Here is an 18930-nt window from a genome sequence, read left to right on the forward strand (position 1 = left end):
CCACCACCCCTGGCAGGATCTTTTTTTTTTATCTTGAAATAGTTTTTAATGGATTCATCAGACCATTTGACTTTGTTCTTTTTTGCCCTCAAGTTAAAGGAAATATAAATCCCAGTGTCCAAACATTCTAAGCATTCTTTACTTTTTTTTTTTACTCTCTTTCTAATGAAAATACATTTGTAGTTTTCTATAAGATTATTATATAACCTATCCTCATTATTTGTTGATGTTTGAGAACAAAATTCAGGAGGCTTTCTTTACCTAAGCATAAGCAAAACTGTCATAAATCCATTCAAATTTAATCTAGTTTAAATGAGGACAAAAAGTCAGTCTAACAATTAGGCAGAGACTAACCTACCCGATTAAAGGTTAACTTTATGGACTGAAATAAATGCTAGAATTAACAAGGGAGAATGCTGTGTAGAGATTCATTTAACAAATCGTGGTTTCATTAGTAAATATTGCTGCATTAAGATGACTTTTGCTTTTCTGTGTAAACTCTGAACTGCAGGGCCTTTGATAATGAACACTTGGATAAGAAAGAGCCCCTTGCGGTATTGTTAGGTTGACTTTCAGATGAGCTTTCAGAGAAATTATGCTTTTATTCTGTTACCTAATAGCACCACATAGGATCTTATTTGCATATGTTGACTTTGTCGTCCACTTGTTGAAGTGATTGCTTCTGTATATGACTTATAGGTGTGTGTGTGTGTGTGTGTGTGTGTATGTGTGTGTGTGTGTGTGTGTGTGTTTGTGTGTGTGTGTGTGTGTGTGTGAACTTCACTTTACTGGATTTATATAAGATATACTTGAAGTTACAGGTACAATGAGAATTGGTGGTACAAAAGAAATGCTCTCAAGAGGCAGTGGAATCCTAGGCCCCATACGTGGAGGGAACAAGGAAACACTTTTTGGACAATTTCTCATCTCTCATGCCTGCGTTGGTGCATCATGAACCCCCACATTTCTCTTCAACATTGAGATTTCCAGAATAAAATGGTATAATAAAGTTACAATCGTGGTTTTCTTTTAAAACCACTGTTCTCTTTCTACTACAGCTTAACAAAAATTTTTAATAGAAATATTTCTATAAATTTAAAGACTTTTTCACTTCCAAAAAGAGCTCTTATCAGACTTTTTTGTACATTATGATCCAAACACTGACCACCTAGGAAGCCAACACATGTTCCACAGCTTTGTGTCTCTATGGCAAGATGCACACTTTCCTTCTCAAAGGGTATGTGTGGAAAAGAGTGTGAAGGCCAGAGCTCATGAACCAAGGGAGACTATCTGCATTACATCCTCCAAAATATCTAGGCAGGAAATTCCAAGCCACTAGTTGAAAAATGCAGTTACCAAGAGTAAAAGTAATGGTACCTACAAGTAAAGAAAATGACATAGAAATAAATTCCTTAAATATAAATCTTAGAGCACAGGCTAACAGGTTCAGAACCAGCAAATTACTGACTGCCTCTGGCTAAGGCTAGCCTTGCATAAGGGAGTCTAATAATATTGAAGGGGGTCTGGGGGTCTTCGGGACCAATGAAGGGGGGTCGGCGCAGGAAAGACCCAAGGCCAGCTGTCAGAGATATGCAGGCAAGCAAGCACAAGCACTTTATTAAGCCAGCCCAGCTCCCTTTTATATCAGGCAGCTGGGAATTTTTTGAGAAGGAGGGGGCTTCCGTTCACAGCGGAAGATCGCACGAGCTACAGGGCGTTTATTGATTGGGTGGCTCATACCCCCGTGGGTGTGTTATCAGAGGATTAGTTGTTGGGCATCCTGTGGCCCCTTTGGCAAGCTATGAGATAATCAGCACAATCCGGAAGAGAAGCCAGAGAGGCGCCATCTTTGGTATGACTGGGCTGCTTATCCTAACATTCCTCCCTTTTTTGTTTTTTAGGGGCAGGGGGCGTCGGATTGTTCTGACTACTTCCTGCTGAAAGGGGGCGGCTATGGGAAGGGTTCGGGAGGAGTAGGGAAAGCAGCCTCCAAGTCCGTGCCATAAAAATATAAATTTTGTCAGGGGTGAAGTCAATGAATGTTCGCTGGAGATGCAGATCCCACAAGGACATGAACCAGTCGTCAGGATGGTGAATAGGAGGTATCATTCAGCTGTCTTCCAGGATGGCTTGTATCATAAATCTCCATCGCAAAAGATCCATCTCTGTCGGTATCTTCCGAATTTAAAAACTGGTAGTTTCTAAGGAAAAGCTGGTTAAAAGTTTGATTAGATATTTTGCTTATCTGGGTTTGTATAAACTTAATTATGCAGGGCAGAAACATGCAAGCAACAAATATAATAAAAAGTGGGCCCAGAATGGGCCATATCCAAGTAAGTATCAGGGACTGAAACCATGTAGAAAGGGATGTTTTTTGAGATCCCTTTAATTTTATTGTGAGGTCAGTGAGCCTGAGTATATTTTGTTCCACTATGCCTGATTCATTAACATAATAGCAGCATTCTTCCCGTAAGAAAATATAGGTTCCACCCTTTTCAGCTGTCAAAAGATCAAGGGCCCTGCGATTTTGGAGCGTTACCTGTGCCAGGGATGTAACCTGTTTTTGTAGGGCCGATAGTGGTTCGGCAGTCGACGTGAGGGCACTTTCAAGTTTGCTGCCTAAATCATCAGTGGCCCATAAGGTATAACCTAAAGTCCCTCCTACTAATCCAGTTCCGATGAGGGAGGAGGTTAAGGATACCCCAACCAGAATAGGGAGAAAAGCAGCTCTTTTTATAAGTTTGGGTGGAGTAACTAGATATTGTAGTTCAGCATAGCTATAGAGAGTCAATTGTGGGACTACTGTGACCAGGAAACAGGGAGTGGTGGAGTTGAGATATATGGCATTGCTGAGAGTCCCGTTGCACCAGAAGAAATGCCCCCGTTGGGTGTAACTGGGACTGGCAAGAATGATAGTGTTTGGGCAAGTGGGATCCTGTGAGGAAGGTAGGTTTACAAAAATGCAAACCCTATCTGGCAGGGTGATATTGTCTTCTCTGGGTTTCCATAAGGGAACATTTTGGAGAATATGAAATGAATTAGTTTGAGAGGTGAAGGCACACTGAGAGGCATTTATAGGTACTACAGCTCACAAGGGCCAGGCAAGTGATGTGTAGAGGAAACAGTTTGAGGGGCTCAAGGTGGGAGAGATGAGAATTAGAACTGACAGAGTTTTGGCAATCAGTCGAAACCACATGTATGCAGAAAAAGACAGAGCAGAGTTAGAGACTTTTCGGAGAGAGTTAAGTACCACCTGAGCTGAGTGTTGGATATCCATGGATACTTGTGAGATTTGGGTGCCAGTGGATGTATATTCACAGAAGAAATAAAGTAAACTGCAAAGGGTAGAGGCATATCCGTTACAGTAAACCTTAGCTGTAACTCCAGAAGCCCATCTTGGATCCCATGGGTCAGGAATAGTATAGAGGTAGGGATTGAATTTAAAATTTCCTGATCTTAGTTGTCCTAGATAGGCATCGTGGATTTTGCATGACCAGTATGGGCATCTGCCATATGTATTAACCCAATTTGGGTTGCAGCAAAAACTTTCAGTTTGGGCAAAAAGAAAACAAAGATAAGGTCAGATAGCTTGATGGAATAGCTTAATGGTAGGAGAGAAGGTAATTGTATACTATGAGAACATCCCATCACGGGGCAATCAGCTGTTGCGGCTAGTTCGGTGACCATTGTATTGTCTTCGGTGTAGGTTTGCTGAACCTAGAATCTCCAGACAAAAGGGGAGGAAAAGGTAGTTATTCATTTTCAGGTATGGGAGAATCCAAGCAAAGTTGAGAAATTTGGAGTTTTAGAGGATTATGGGGAGAGATGGTGGACATATAAGTTGGTCTATTATCTTGAGGCGTCTGGGTTTTTGTGAAGCTGCTGAATCAGGTGGTCGGATATTTTCTGGAGCCGGTTTGAGCCTAGAAATATGAATCCAGGAAATATATTGGTTATCATTTAAATTAATTTTTGCAGCTGTAGGAGTACATAGGATAACCTGAGCCGGGCCATCCCATTTAGGTTGTGAGGTAGGTTTGTCTCCCGGGGGGGGGGGGGGTGAAATAGACCTGTTGTCCTATGGTTAAGGAGGAGATGGTGGGGGCCTGCTTGGGGTCAGGGAGTAGCCAGTCTTGATATTTCCAGAGTTCTGATCTGAGATGTGATAAGAGCAGAAAAGCTATTTGTGGAGGAAAGACATTGGAACGAGGAGGATTTCTGGGGGGAATAATGGGCGACCAAACATAATCTCAAAGGGAGATAAAAGGGAGGGTTTTTTTGGTAGGGCTCGAACTATAAAAGAGCCAGAGGAAGTAGGACGGTATGGGCAATGAAAATGCCAAGGCAGAGATAGAGCTCGGGCTACAGATTGAGTTATTTGGGAAGTGAACTCAGGGCCGTTAACAGATTGTAAAGAGGAAGGCATGCCAAAGTGGGGGATAATTTGAGAAATTAGGAGATCAGAGACTGTAGAGGCCCTTTTATTGGAGGTTGGGAAGGCCTCGATCCATCCCGAAAAAGTGTCGACAAAGACAAGAAGGTATTTGAATCTCTTAACCCTGAGCATATTGGTATAATCTACTTGCCAATCAGCAGGTGGAGTATGTCTCCTTACCTGGTGGGCCGAAAAGGCCTGAGGTCTAAGGGGAGTGGTTGGGTTTGTTCTTTGGCAAATCATACAATTAGATATAATCTGATGAAGGAATTTTTTGTCCTTGGGTGTGAGAACAAAGAACGATCCCTTGCCGCCTGGTCAGCCCTTGAATTTCCCCGAGTTATTGGGGATGAGTCAGTCTGATGAGACTTGCAGTGAACAATACCTAACTGCTGTGGGAGGATAGAAGCTTGGAGAAGTTTAGGTATCAGTTTAGAATTAATAATGGCCGATCCCTTAGAACTGAGAAGACCATGTTCCTTCCAAATTGCAGCATGTGAAACTAAGATATGGTAAACATATTTGAAGTCTGTGTACAGGGTGAGATTTTTCTGTGCCCCTAATGTACAGGCTTTAATAGCCACCATTAGCTTGACCTGTTGGTTGGTGGTATTAACAGGAAGAGGATGGGCCTCAATTGTCTCGGTGGATGAGACTATTGCATAGCCCGCCCTCTGTATCCCATCCAAAAGGAATGAGCTCCCATCAATGAACCAAGTAAAATCAGGATCTGTTAATGATGAGGTTGAGGAACAAGGGAGAAAGGCTTCCAGAATATCACAACAATTATGTATAGGAGAAGGATGGTTAGCTGTGGCTTCTGGTAGTAAGGAGGCAGGATTTAGAGTTGGGCAGGCCTCAAAAGAAAGGGATAGATATTGGAGGAATGAGACTAAGAGAGAGAAGATTCTGGAGGGAGGTAAAATCTGTAGGCCTTTATAGGCAAGCAAGTCTCAAAGGTGATGTGGAGATAAAATGGTTAAGGGTGTTTTGAAAGTAAGTTTGTGGGCTTCTTTTTGTAGAAGGTGGCCTGCTGCCAGGGCACAAAGACAAGGTGCCCAACCCTTAACTGTGGTATCTAGTTGTTTAGACAGGTATGTGACCGGGGTGAAAGGTGGGCCCATACTGTTGACCAAGAACTCCGAGGCCCTGTCTTCCCCGTTTACGTATGTATAGAATAAATGGTTTCTTTAGGTCTGGCAGGTGTAAAGCTGGGGCTAAGAGTAACACCTTTTGTTTTAGACAGGTATGTGATGGAGAGGAAGCCAGGGGCTCATGAAGGGGGCCCCTAGCTAGCTCATATAAGGGTTTGGCAAGAAGGGAGTAGTTGGGAATACAGGCCTGAAGGTAACCAGCAAGACCCAGGAAGGAAAGAATTTCATTTTTTGTGTTGGGGACTGAGAGAGTCTGGATAAGCTTTTTGTGGTCTTATTTTAATAATGATTTAACCATAGAAAACAGAAACATAGGAAACTATCTTAATTTCACTGTCCTTACATAAACTTAATTCTACACAACCATTTTTAACATGCTCAGACCTTCTGCGACCTGCTTTTTGCCTTGTAATATAAAGGCTTTTTAAAAAATTTATTTAAACACACTTACTCTGGGAGAAAAAAAAGCTGGCATTTTGTGCCTCGATTATATGCTATGTATTATTCTGGACACTTTGTGTTTTCCATTTTAATTCCTAAACAAATATGTTAAGACAGGCAGGTTTTTCTCCCATTTTAGTGGTCAGGACAGTGGATGACAGAGGGAGAAAAATGGTCACAGCTGTTGAAGGCACCAGGTATAGGCAGCTACCTGTGTTGTACTCAGGGTGGGTACTCTTAGCAAAGGGGAAGGCCCCAGGTTAGGTCTCCTGCTAAAGGGTTTTCTTCACTGTGCCAATGCTGGTTTCTGAAATTTCACCATAATGTTACATTCCCTCACTTTATTCTCTATAATGTAAAACAAATTCATGTCAAAATAAGAGCAAGTCTTATAACAAAGGAAAACGGGAAAATGTAGGAGACACAGAAGATACACTAATGGAAGACTGTTTTTCTTTCCAAAATGACTTCACAGTGGGTCATGGTCATGCAGGCCTGTAATCCCATCGGGAGTCTCAGCAATTTAGCAAGACCCTATCTCAAAAATAAAAAGGGCTGGGGTATAGCTTAGAGGTAGAATGCACCTGGATTAAATACCAGTAAAACACACACACACATGATCTCACAATCTGGGTTTTAAAATATAGAATGCAAATATAGTGTCTGCATACAGCTGGCACTAGAAACATATTTAAAAGGTGAGTAGAAGTAGTATAGTTCTCTCAACAAGGACATTTAGAAGCTGGGTATGGTGGCACACACTTGCAATCCCAGCATTTGGGAGACTGAGACAGGAGGATCAAGATTTGAGTACAGCTTCAGCTACTTAATGAAGCCCTTTGTAACTCGGTGAGACCCTGTTTCAAAGTAAAGAATAAAAAATAGAGCTGCTGTATAGCTCAGAGGTAGACTGTCCCTGGGTTCCATCTCCAGTACTGAGAAAAAAAAAAAAATAGAAGAAAGGACATATAGAGCAAATAGGGTCACTTGTAGATACACTTGATTTAGAGAGAAAAAAAAAAATAAAAAAATAAAAAACCTTGCCCTAGAAGGTTGATGGAGCAACAATAACAAAAGTCTCCTCCCTCTGATTGCAGAGTATCACATGGCCCAGGCCACAGGAAGTTGTGGCTTCTAAGGGATAGAGTGTGGCTACTGAATGATTAACAAATTCCTGTTTTTCTGAGGCTCTTAGAACATTTTCCCAAGGGTTCTCCTTCCTGTGGTTATTTCTTTTAACTCAGAAAAGCTTTCACTTTCACCAGTGGTTCTCTTATCATTCTTGATAAAGCTTCACATTTTTCGGCGGTGTTGGCAATTATCTTCAAGAATTTAGAATGTGCTTCCTTCTGTCCTTTAAAAATATTAAGGAAAAAGTATTTATTGAGCAGATTTTGTACGTTAAACAGTGATGGTAGTATGTAGAACACCAGGGATCTTTGAACAAAGATATTGGTATCCGTATTTGATAGATGAGAAACTAAAGGGACAAGAAGTTAAATGACTTGTAACTTGCCAGAATTGTCGATATCAAAAAATGGTAGAACTTGACCTGGAAGCTGGCACTTTCTGTCTCTAATCCCCTTACATTTTCTACTTAGGATTCTGATTCCGAATGACTTTCACTTGCTCCTAATCAAGCTCCATCCATTTTCACATTTTGTTAAGTTCTTCTTGGACTCGAATCCAGAAAACTGTGTAAATCTTAAGAAGATATCTTACCAAATTATGAATAAACTAAACTTTTCAAATGGGCAGAGAGAGAGAGAGAGAGAGAGAGAGAGAGAGAGAGAGAGAGAGAGAGATATCACTGTTTTCAAGCCTGTGAGGAAATTTAGGCTTTAAAGGTATGCATCTGTGGTCAGTCATATTAAAAGTGGCCAAGATAGAAGTGAAGGCAAAGCCTTCTACCCGGCCCTTTGCCACCTACAAGTTCTGGGGTGACACACCAAAAATCAAAGGCACCATCACTGAAGTTACACCTGGGTCTATAAATTCGCTCGCAGTCCTTGCACTTTTAATTTCACTCATGATTTAAACTCAGAATTGATTTTTTGCATTCCCCAGGCTACTTCTGACTAGCTTCAAATAGGAAGAAATATACCACATAGATTTTACATGAAAATCAATCGTTCATTTTAGTGGGAATGGTTTTATTTTTGTTTTGTCTTGTTTTTAAGTGGGCATTATCATGAGTAATCTTCAAAATTTTTTTTTATTGGCAGAAGCAGGGTGGGGTGAATTGTCATATGTGATTCATGTTTGTTCCATTTAAATGAAATAAAATGCTTTGGAATTAGTGTAGCAATTTGTTTCCAGGGTCACTTGGAAAATTTAATGTGTTTACAAATGTGAGATAGAAGGAATGACATTTTTAAAAGATAGTTGTCTGCTCAAACAAGGTCTTCATGACATAGTTTGTAGCCTTTTGATCTGAATCTTTCGAATTCTAAAATTCCACCCAGGACTTCTGAGGCCATGTGAGCACTTCCTCAACTTACTCAGAAATGTGAATAATGTGATATTTCTCTGAGATTTGCTTTATGTGTCCTGATATTATTTTATGTGTTCTGATATCCCCACCATAATAAGCACATTGAAAATGTAAATTAAGCCTAAGAAGAGAGAGAAGAGAGGACACTTCTCAAACATTCATTTGTAATACACTTCAACAGAAAAAATAATCATGCAATCACATTTAAAGAGGCTACAGTATATGGTCTCAGAAAAATAAAGAAATTAGGCCTTAGAATTTATGCTCTGCACATGTAGGTTTTGATATGGTTCTTTTGGGTCTAATATCCATTATTCTAGTTAACAATGAAGTACTGCAATTGACTTGGTAGGCAGAGGAGGCTGAAGTCATGGACTCATTTCACCTGTCCCTGGAAGCTTCTGGGGTCACTTTGGAAGAAACTCAGCAAGTCACGGTGCAGGGAGTTCTGTGTCAATGAGGCAATCTGCAGCCTAGTTTGCTGGCTGTGGATTGGCAGCCACACCAAATAGAGCCAAGGCAAAACATAAATTTGAGAGGCATACCAGTGTTGAGAACAGTCCACCAATCAAAGATGAAAGGTAAAAAGTGAGAGTACCTATCTACTGGCAGGTCATGCCAGAGGCATCCTCTACAGCTTTGAAAAAGAATGATTTCACCATTTTCACACACATATGTGTGTGTGTGTGTGTGTGTGTGTGTGTGTGTGTGTGATGTGTGTACATGTGTGTGTTGAACCCAGGCATGTTCTACCTCTGAGCTCTATCCCCAATCCTATTTTATTTGCTCTTTTGAAGCGAGGTGTCACCAAGTTGCCAAGACTGATCTCAAACCTGAGATCTTATTTCAGACTCCCAAGTACTGGGACTACAGGCATGTGCTACTGTGCCTGGATGATTTCACCATTTTCTTTATGGATGTTCTTTTTCAATGAAGAGGATTTGGGGAGTAGAGAGTCACAGAGAGAAGTCCAGGGTTGGAAGAGAAACCCCCAATGGGAGGAGCCTGGTGTGGAGTTAGGGATGAGTAGGGCAGTGGCAGTTGTTCAACTCTTTAGAGAAGATATGTTTGAAGCCTGGGAGGATTTGGGGAGAAGGGCAGAGATTCTAAACCTTAAGTATAGTCTAGGGTGAGAGTTAATTTAATGTAACTTAAATAAGATAATCCCTGTACAGACATTAAATGTCTATTTATGTAGGTAACAAGTCTTAGCATGTCAGTGATGTTAGAAATCTACAGTAGGTGCTGGAAATGCAGTGGCCAGCTGGTGAATAAATCAGTGGAAAATATGGTCCCCTGAACCAGCAGAGCTTACAGTATAGTACATGATACCCTCTGCATGGGACAAAAATACTTTTTGAGGTAAAAAAGATGAGTAACCATTTAAAAGAGAAGAGTATAATATTCCAGAGAGGAAGAAGATAACCACCTATATCAATATTCTAAAGAATTAAATATTAGACATGCTAGAGAAAAAGATGGAGGTTGGAGGGTGCCTTCCCAAGTGGGACTTTTTAGATTATAATAAAGCTTTGAGACATTGTAAGTATAATATGGAGTAAATACAATCTTTAAAAATAACTATAGGCCAGGAGTGGTGGCTCATGCTTGTAATCCCCATGCTTAGGAGGCAGAGACAGGAGGATCGCGCAGGTTCGAAGCCAGCCGCGCCGGCTTAAGAGACCGCTTCCAAATAAAAATATAAAAATAGTCTGAGAGTGTAGCCCAGAGGTAGAAACCTCAGTGCCTCCAAAAAAAATGATAACTACATATATACATATATTTATTAATATATGTGAGGATTCAATCTCCGGTGTGGGGTGTGTGTGTGTGTGTGTGTGTGTGTGTGTGTGTGTACTGAGTATTTTTTTTTTCCGGTACTGGGGATGGAACACATTCTACCTCCGAGCTATACCCGTAGGCTTATTATTTATTCTTTATGTTGAAACAGGTTCTCACTGAATTGCGAAGGGCCTTACTAAGCAGCTGAGACTGTAGGCAAACTGCAATCCTCCTGTCTCAACCTCCTAGATGCTGAGATTTCAAGCATGCACCACCATGTCCAGCTTGTCCTAAGATTTTTAATAAGGTTGTACTCAAGCCAGGCATGGTGGCTCATACTTGTAATCCTAGTACTCAGGAGTAGGTTGATGGCAATCCTCAGCAACTTGTGAGGCCCTCCACAACTTAGTAAGACCCTGTGTCCAAAATAAAGAATAAAATACCAGGAGTATAGCTCAGATAAATAATGCCTCTGAATTTAATCCCTAGTAACATACAAACACACATCACTTACAAAAGATTGTACTCAACCTGTTACCCTGGGGGGAATTGATAACTTAATATTGAATTTTCTAATTCATAAATGTGAAAATATGTCTCTATTTAGATATCACTTAAATTCCCTCAGTACTATTTCAAACTTTTCCACAAATAGGCTTTGTGTACATTTTATCATATTTATCTTCATCTATTTCACATGTTCTAGTACTATTGTGATTTTTGTTTTAATTTTTATTGATAGATATTTAATAGATATGATTTTAATATTTTATCCTCTATCCTATAACCTTGTAACCTGCAAACTTGCTAAACTTACTCAATAGTTAAGCTAGCTTTTCTGTAGATATATCAACTTTTTTGCATAGATGACCATGTTGTCTGCAAAGACACTTTTTCTTTTAGTTTCCCAAACAGAATGAGTTTATTTTCATTTGTTAATTGCATTGACTAAACCTTCACTACATTAGTGAATAGAAATTGTGAAAGTGCATATTATTTTATTCATAATTTTAATCACAAACCATTTCATTTTCGTGATAAATATGTATATGTATGTATTTGTGTATATATCTGTTTGGTCCTGGAGATTGAATCCTCATTATTAAGTTGAAGAAATTCCCTCTATATATGCTTTTAAGAATTTTAGTCAGGAATGGGTATTTTATTTTGTTAATCTAGCATTTAAATTCTTTAAACCTTTGATATAGTAATTAGATATTCTGGGATATTAAAATGATGAACCATGTGAAGCTTACATTTGTTGTATAAACTCTACTTAGTCATTAGGTGCTAAATTTTTATACCATGCTGGATTTGATTTCATATTTTTGTTAAGAATTTTTGCATCTAAACCAAGCATGATTGATGCACACTCATAATTTTGTACTTGGGAAGCTGAGACAGAAGCATTGCAGATTTGAGGCCAGCGTAAGCAACTTAACAAGACCCTGTCTCAAAAAAAAAAAAAAAAGAAAAAAAAAAGGCTGAGGGTGTAGCTAAGAGGAGAAAAGCCCCTGAGTTAAACCCCCAGTACTACAAACAATAATTAAAGAAAAGAAAAAGAAAAAGAAAAAAGGAGTGTTGCATTTATATCAAGGAGGGATATTTGTGTACAGCTTATTTTTTCATATTTATGTCTGTTTTTATATCAATATAATGCTGGCATCATAGAATAATTTGGCTGTTTTCCCTTCCTTTCATTTTCAGCAATGAGAAGATTCCAATAAGATTGGAGAAAATAGAAACCAAATGAACTAGTCTTTGATATAAATATAGCACTTGCTCTAACTGAATGATTATGTAATTTTAATTTGAAGGAGAAATTCCTTAAAATTTTATTTAAATGAAAGATTTTGATATTATAAGGTCCAAGATCAATACCATAACTGTCATTTAAAGGTCAAATCTTCCCAGGTGATTCATATATAGGTGGACTCATGTTCTGAGAACTCTTCCTTCTCAACCTGTGTTTTCCAGAGCAGCAACATCAGAATCACCTGGAAATGTTTTAAAATTCACATGTTCTTGCCGAGCTTAGTGGCCCATGCCTATAAGCCTAGAACTTGGGAGACTGAAACAGTAGGATCACAGGTTGAAGCACAGCCTCAGGAATACAGCAAGACTCTCAGCAACCTATGGAAATCTTGTTTCAAAACAAACAGCCAGGCATGGTGGCGCACGCTTGTAATCCTCGTGCTTGGAAGTTGGAGACAGGAGGATCAGGCGGGTTCGAGGCCAGCTTCTCTGGCTTAAGAGACCCTGTTTCCAAAAAAATAACAAAATAGGTCTGGGAGTGTAGCCCAGAGGTAGAAGGGTTTCCAGGAACCCCAGTACCACCAGAAACAAACAAACAAAGAAAAAGGGCTTGGAGTATAGCTTGGAGGTAGAATGTGCCTGGTTTCAATTTCCAGGATTGACAAAAAATAAAAAATAAAAATCACATGTTGTGTGCTCACTCCAGATCTACTAAATCACTAACTCTCAAGGAGAAATCTGGTGGCAATCTGTCCTCCATTTGTCTTCAAGGTGACTCTAAGGTTTGGGAAAGTTTGCAATTTACTACTTTATGTTAACCAGAAAAGGGTGCAGGTGCAGTTAGTAGTGTATTTGGTGTTATCTAGGTAGAGCATCTCCATTGGTTTCATTTTCCTTAGCACATGTGAGGATAATCTATTAGTAGGGAAGAAAGGGCATGTCATATGTTTGAGCCTTGTAGAGATGAAATGGATAATCATTAGGAAACAAGGGAAGCAGGATGATGAGATTTCAGAGACTCTCAGATGTCTACTTGAGCACTTTAGTTTTTAAAAACTTTTATTGGTACATTATAACCATACATCATATTGAGGTTTACTGTGATAGAAATATACATGCCACAGTACTCTGTGGTTTCCTCTCTAGATCCTGCCCTGCTCCCTCCTCTACCCTAGTCATAATATTGAAATTTGTATTGAATGGATAGTGTCACTATGTATATAGAATTATTATAACTATTTATTTCCTTTATCATATCTCTTCTTTTCCTTCCCCAACACCCTCATCCAAATCCCCTCCACTATTCTACTGAAATATGTCCTCATTTCTTTGAAATATTTTGTTTCCCAGTTTCTCTCTTGTTATCAAATATAAGACATAACTTATTACTCTTTTTCTGAAACCGGCTAATCCCACTTAGCATAATAGACTTTAATTCCATCTACTTCCCTACAGATGACATAGCCTTGTTCTTCTTTATGGCTGAGTAAAGTTCCATTATGTGTATATACCACATTTTCTTTATCCATTGATCTGTTGATGGACACCCTAGGCTAGTTTCATACTTTGGTATTGTGAATTGTGTTGCTATAATATGGATGTGAATGTATCACTATAATATTCTGACTTCCTTTAGAAATATGCCTGAGAGTGGTATAGCTGAGTAATATGGAGGTTTCACACCCAGTCTTCTGAGGAACCTCCAAACTATTTCCATAGCAGCTGTACTAATATGCAATCCTTCCAACAGTGTATGAGCGTTCATATTTACCCACATCCTCATCAGTGTTTATTACTGTCTGTAGTCTGTATTCTTTTTTTTTTTTTTTTTGGTACTGGATAATGGAACCCAGGGCAATCTACCTCCAAGCTACACCCTAAGCCCGATTTTTTTTATTCTTTATTTTGAAACTGGGTCTCATTGAGTTGTAGAGGACCTAAGTGTCTGAGGCTGTCCACGAACTGCAACCCTCCTATCTCAGCCTCCCAAATGCTAGGATTACAAACATGTGCCACCATGCACATTTGTCTGTATTCTTGGCAATTGCCATTCTAAATGGAGTTAGATGGAATCTCTGTAGTTTTGCTATATATTTCCTTGATTGCTAAGGTATTGACCATTTTTTATATATTTATTGGCCATTTGTATTTCTTCTTTGTTGAAATGTCTGCTCAATCCAACTGCCTATTTTCTGATTGGGTTATTTTATTTTTTAGTATTAAGATTTGAAGTTCTTTGTATGTTCTAGATATGGCTCTATCAATCTTTCTTGATATCTGTCTGCCTAAGTGCCTAGTTCTGAGTTGCTCAAGGTGAGATAGGAAGGCAGTTTCTTAGATACACATATGGTTATTTTACCAAATGGATAAAATAGAAAGAGAAGGGATACAGATAGAGGTGTGTTTTTTTTTTTCAACTGAGTGGATAACAGTAGTCATGTTCTATGGTCTCTGTGCTTTTTGAATAAAAAAATTACAGATAAGAGAAAGATAATTTACAGAGAAAAATTGGTGGTTGAGATCTATGGTTTCAAAGCTCTTGGTGAGAGAAGAATTATTATAGTAGACATTTTTAAAAAGAAGCTAGGTGTATAAAATAGTAGTGGCTGAAAAGTAAATGTATATTTTTGAATTCATTTTTGTGAGCTGAGAACTGTAAGATACAACTTGAGTAATGCACGCTGAGGTCTACTGTGTACATTGGTAGTGAGGAGATCTTAGAGTACATGAATAAAATATTTGCATGCATATTAAAAGTCTCATTCAGGAGTGATGTTAAGCATCTTAGTAGGTAGTAGGAAGATGAATTGGAGATAGTCAAGGATAAAATTAGAATCAGAAAATATAGAGGCATCAGCATCACAAAAACCAAATAGGAAGCCATACCTGACACAGAACAATTCAGATGGGCATGTATATAATTCTCCAGCTCATTAATTTGGGCCCCACCTCTTTCAAGATCAAATGTCTCTGTTGTGTCCTAAAGTCATCGGATGTCTTTTGATGATAAGATTGATAATTGTGATATCTGTGTATGACTTCAATTTAGCCAGAATGATGCAAAAAAATTATATCAACCCGGTATCTTATAGAACTAGGCAAAGAAATTGAATCATAATAACTTTTTCATGTTTTTTCCTATTCATGACAGGAACAAAAAAGTTGGCTTTGAAAGACTCCTTCCAGTTCAGGAGTACAGAGATGGAGATTGTTGCTGAGTTCCCTGCTAGCATCCATTCTAATTCTGTTTTTCAAATTCACAGAGAGTGAAGAAGTTTATCAAAGGCAGGTGCTGTCAATTTCATGTATCATCTTTGGAATTGTCATCGTGGGCATGTTCTGTGCAGCGTTCTACTTCAAAAGCAAGTAAGACCATTTCTATCAAGTGTTAAAAGTTTACTTCTCAAAGAAAAAGCAGTTTATCTTTCTTTATGTTCTCAGTCTCTGCTCCAAGCAGGAGGATCCTTGTCAAATGTGCCCATCAACCATCTGCAAATGAGTTAGACCTTTTTGCAGACTGCAGTGAGTATGTTTGGGCACATGAACATATGTATGTATGGAAGAGGAGGAGTTACCTTTGATTGCACTAGTTGATTACTAGCTTGCATTGAAGACTGTGTGTCTGCTTGACACTAAGGGGCAAACTCTGCTCTATGGAGAGGGTCTCAGCTGCAAATCTAAATGTGATCAGCCATTATCTACCCTTTCCTGAAAAAGAGCCACTGTGATAAGCCAGTTTTCCTTTCATTCTATTCTTACCTTATAAAGGTTTTAGCCAAATATGCAAAAAACTAAAACATGCATACTGATTCACCAGTTGGTATGCATATCTGGTTTGTGCTTTAAAGATCACTCGCCAAGAAACTAGACGTCCTGCAGATGAAGGTACTTATTTGTGAGTAATAAAGTAGTATACATACATATGCATATTATCCCAACACACACAAATGTGTTTGTGTCTGTATTTTTCCCTAAACAACTCCTGTAGGGTTATATAAGGTAATGATGTAATCTGCACTTAAAGTAAGGAATGCAGATAGAAACATTAGCCTTGTGGATTCTTGAGCCTTAAAAGTTGGCTCCGATTTTGATTTTAGAGTTTGTCTGAAGTCCAAGCCAGTGTGAAATTGCTTTTCATTGGACCTATATTTTTCTAGCCACTTGCACTTCTAAAAATGGATCAATTTCCAGATATAAATACCTGTCTGAATGTTGTATAAGTCAGTTTTTAAAGAGAACCATAATTATAACTTAGTAAATAACAAAACATGGTATGAATACAAAATTAGTAAATATGATTTTAAATAAACTACTTCAGGGTAGTTTTCAATTTTAGAATTTTTATAAAGATACTATAGAGACCCAGTTTCTCCTAGCATTGTCTTACATTTGTATGAGATACTTGTTAGAATTAATATAATAAATTGATAGTGTTTAAAATTCATCTTTTCAGGTTTTCTTAGTTTCTTACATAAAGTCTTTTTTTTTTAATATTCCATGGCCCCATCCAGGATACCACATTTCATTAGCTGTTACATTTCCTAGATGATGACAGTTAAACCACTTACTTTTTCCTGGCACACTAGATTTTTCACATAATAGCTCCAAAGTGAAACAGCAATCTGAGTGCTGCATTATTGCCACTTTTTTCAGATAGCGTATCAGTCAACTTTATTCTTCCATAACAAATACCAAAGACAATCTACATATCAAGAGGAAAGGTTTATTTTGGCTCAGAGTTTTATAAATTCCAATTCACAATCCCATTGCTTTTGGTCCTGAGATGAGTCGGTACATCATAGCAGGAGCAAGTGGCAGAGGAAGCTTGTTTACCTCCTGGACAAATGTAAAAAAAGAAAAGAGGAAGGTGCAGGGCTCATTACTCTGCTGGAGGGCATGCCCTCAGTGACCATAAGAACTTCCACTAAAGCCTCACTCTTAAAGGTTCCACTTCCTCCCAACAGCACTAAGATGGGCACTAAGCCTTTACTACATGGGCCTAAGATGGGCACTAAGCCTTTACTACATGGGCCTTTGAAGGATATGTCAGACCTGAACTATAGCAGAGACTATTGAAATTTACTTTAAAATATTAATGTGTCAAAGAAAATGGGTAGGAAATTATACACTAAGTTTATTTCCCATATTGTAAATCAATGTGCCATATTGACTTATAATGTCCTCCTGCAAAAAGAAAAAGCTGCTCAGAATGAATTAGGATTTCCTTCTCCAATGGATTCTCTAGTACCTTTTGTTCTCCAGGAAGGGTGTGTGGTTTAATGGTCAGAATTTTACACCAGTCAGTGCAGCTGGAGTCCCATCTTCAGTTTGTCACTTGGTTGTTACACTACTGGACAGATTTCATCATGTTTCAGCTTCATTTTTTTTGTAAAATATAATATCTACCTTATATACTTGTGTTAAGGATTTCATGGGATAATGCTGTATAGGACTCTGCATAGTGTTTATAAGAGTAAGCCCTCAATGATGGCTTGCTATTTTTAACACCCATGTTTTGGGATTTTTTTTAACACACTAGGATTTAGAGGCTGGGTTGCTACAAAGTTAAGAGCATACACCAGAGTACACAAAGAATAATCACACCTGGCAGGGTGTTAGAAGGGTCTCCTTGTAAGAACTATGTATGAAAAAAGAAATAGTATATTTAACAATAAAAAATTGCTATGAAGAAGCAGTTAATCATTTATTTTTAGAGTGTTATTTCTAGTTGTACCACATTTAAGTAAAAGACTGATTATGGTAATCCAAAAATGGAGAACAGCTGGATACCTAGGGGACTTTGTCTTCAGGGCTGTCAATCTTACTCTTTGGGCCTCGAGTGGGCTCTGAAACCAACATCTGTTCCCAGGGCTCAGCAAGAGACCAGGGCGTTCAGTGCAAACACTGCTCAATGCCAGGTTCATCATAGGAGGCTCAAAGGACCAAGCTGATGGAGGAGCACTCACTGGGATGTGGTCCTCCTGCCTGCCCGCCTAGGTCACATATTTACCAAAAATAATTCAATAGGAGGAAACAGCAATGATAAAAAACAGAAGCCCTCTCCAACTGGAATCACGAATCTCTGCAGAGACTGCCTCACATTCCTTCTCCTCTGCCCAGTCTTGCTCTTTGTCTTTCCTTCACATCCAAGGCATTGATACCAAGTGTTCTCCCTAATCAAAGTTTGGTGTTCCATCTCCATCCCAGGGTCTGCTTTCTCAGGAAATCAACCTGGGACCCTACGAAAACTGCCAAACAACAGGCTTGTGATGTCTACTAATCTACAACATGCATCATGTTTTGTTTTCTAATTAATGCATGGGGCAAAATAAACTAAAACCTCAGTGAACCATAAAGTTTGTTGGCCTAGTAGCATTTCAGGTATAATATGGATGCACCCCAGAGCAGTGGTTGTCAAGAGGAAGCTATTTGCATTACGGTGAAAGGCTGGACATTCTTTTTGTTCCCATTTGCTGGGGGGAGGAGGAAAGAACAAAAATCTGTGTGCTTACCATGGGCAAGAGGATGAAGGCAGGCCTTGAAATCAAAGATGACTTACCTTGGGATATTACTGATTAGGGCCTGAGTTAGATGAGATAAAGAAAAGCATACCTTATAGAAGGATCCAGGAAATACAGTCAGATACTTTTATATGGAAGAATTTTTCAAAACTTGTATTTTCCAGACCACAAATTATGGGATTACAGAAAGGATAGTATATCTAGTATTTTAACTCTTAGGAGAGTTATTGGGTCTTTGCTCTTGCCAAGTATATTTTACTGCTCCTAGATGGCTTACTTGGCTACAACCTACTGATTTCCCTTTTGCTTCTTGAATGAATCACTTATAGGGTTTTGTGGCCTCAGTCT

General features: G+C 38.8%; 1 protein-coding gene across 5 annotated transcripts in view; it reads left to right on the forward strand.

Moving 5' to 3' along the window:
* The window catches only part of NRG3 (neuregulin 3), a gene marked incomplete at both ends in the record, with an annotated part of 1125058 nt that overhangs the window by 1072513 nt on the left and 33615 nt on the right, over positions 1-18930 (forward strand). For all 5 annotated transcript variants that reach the window (XM_080695350.1, XM_080695353.1, XM_080695351.1 and 2 more), the window contains one exon: positions 15325-15427. In XM_080695350.1, the coding sequence (XP_080551476.1) occupies positions 15325-15427 (103 nt within the window). The remainder of the gene's footprint in view (positions 1-15324; positions 15428-18930) is intronic.

This window comes from Muscardinus avellanarius (genome assembly GCF_963383645.1).
Source record: "Muscardinus avellanarius genome assembly, chromosome: 4".
Lineage (NCBI taxonomy): Eukaryota > Metazoa > Chordata > Mammalia > Rodentia > Gliridae > Muscardinus > Muscardinus avellanarius.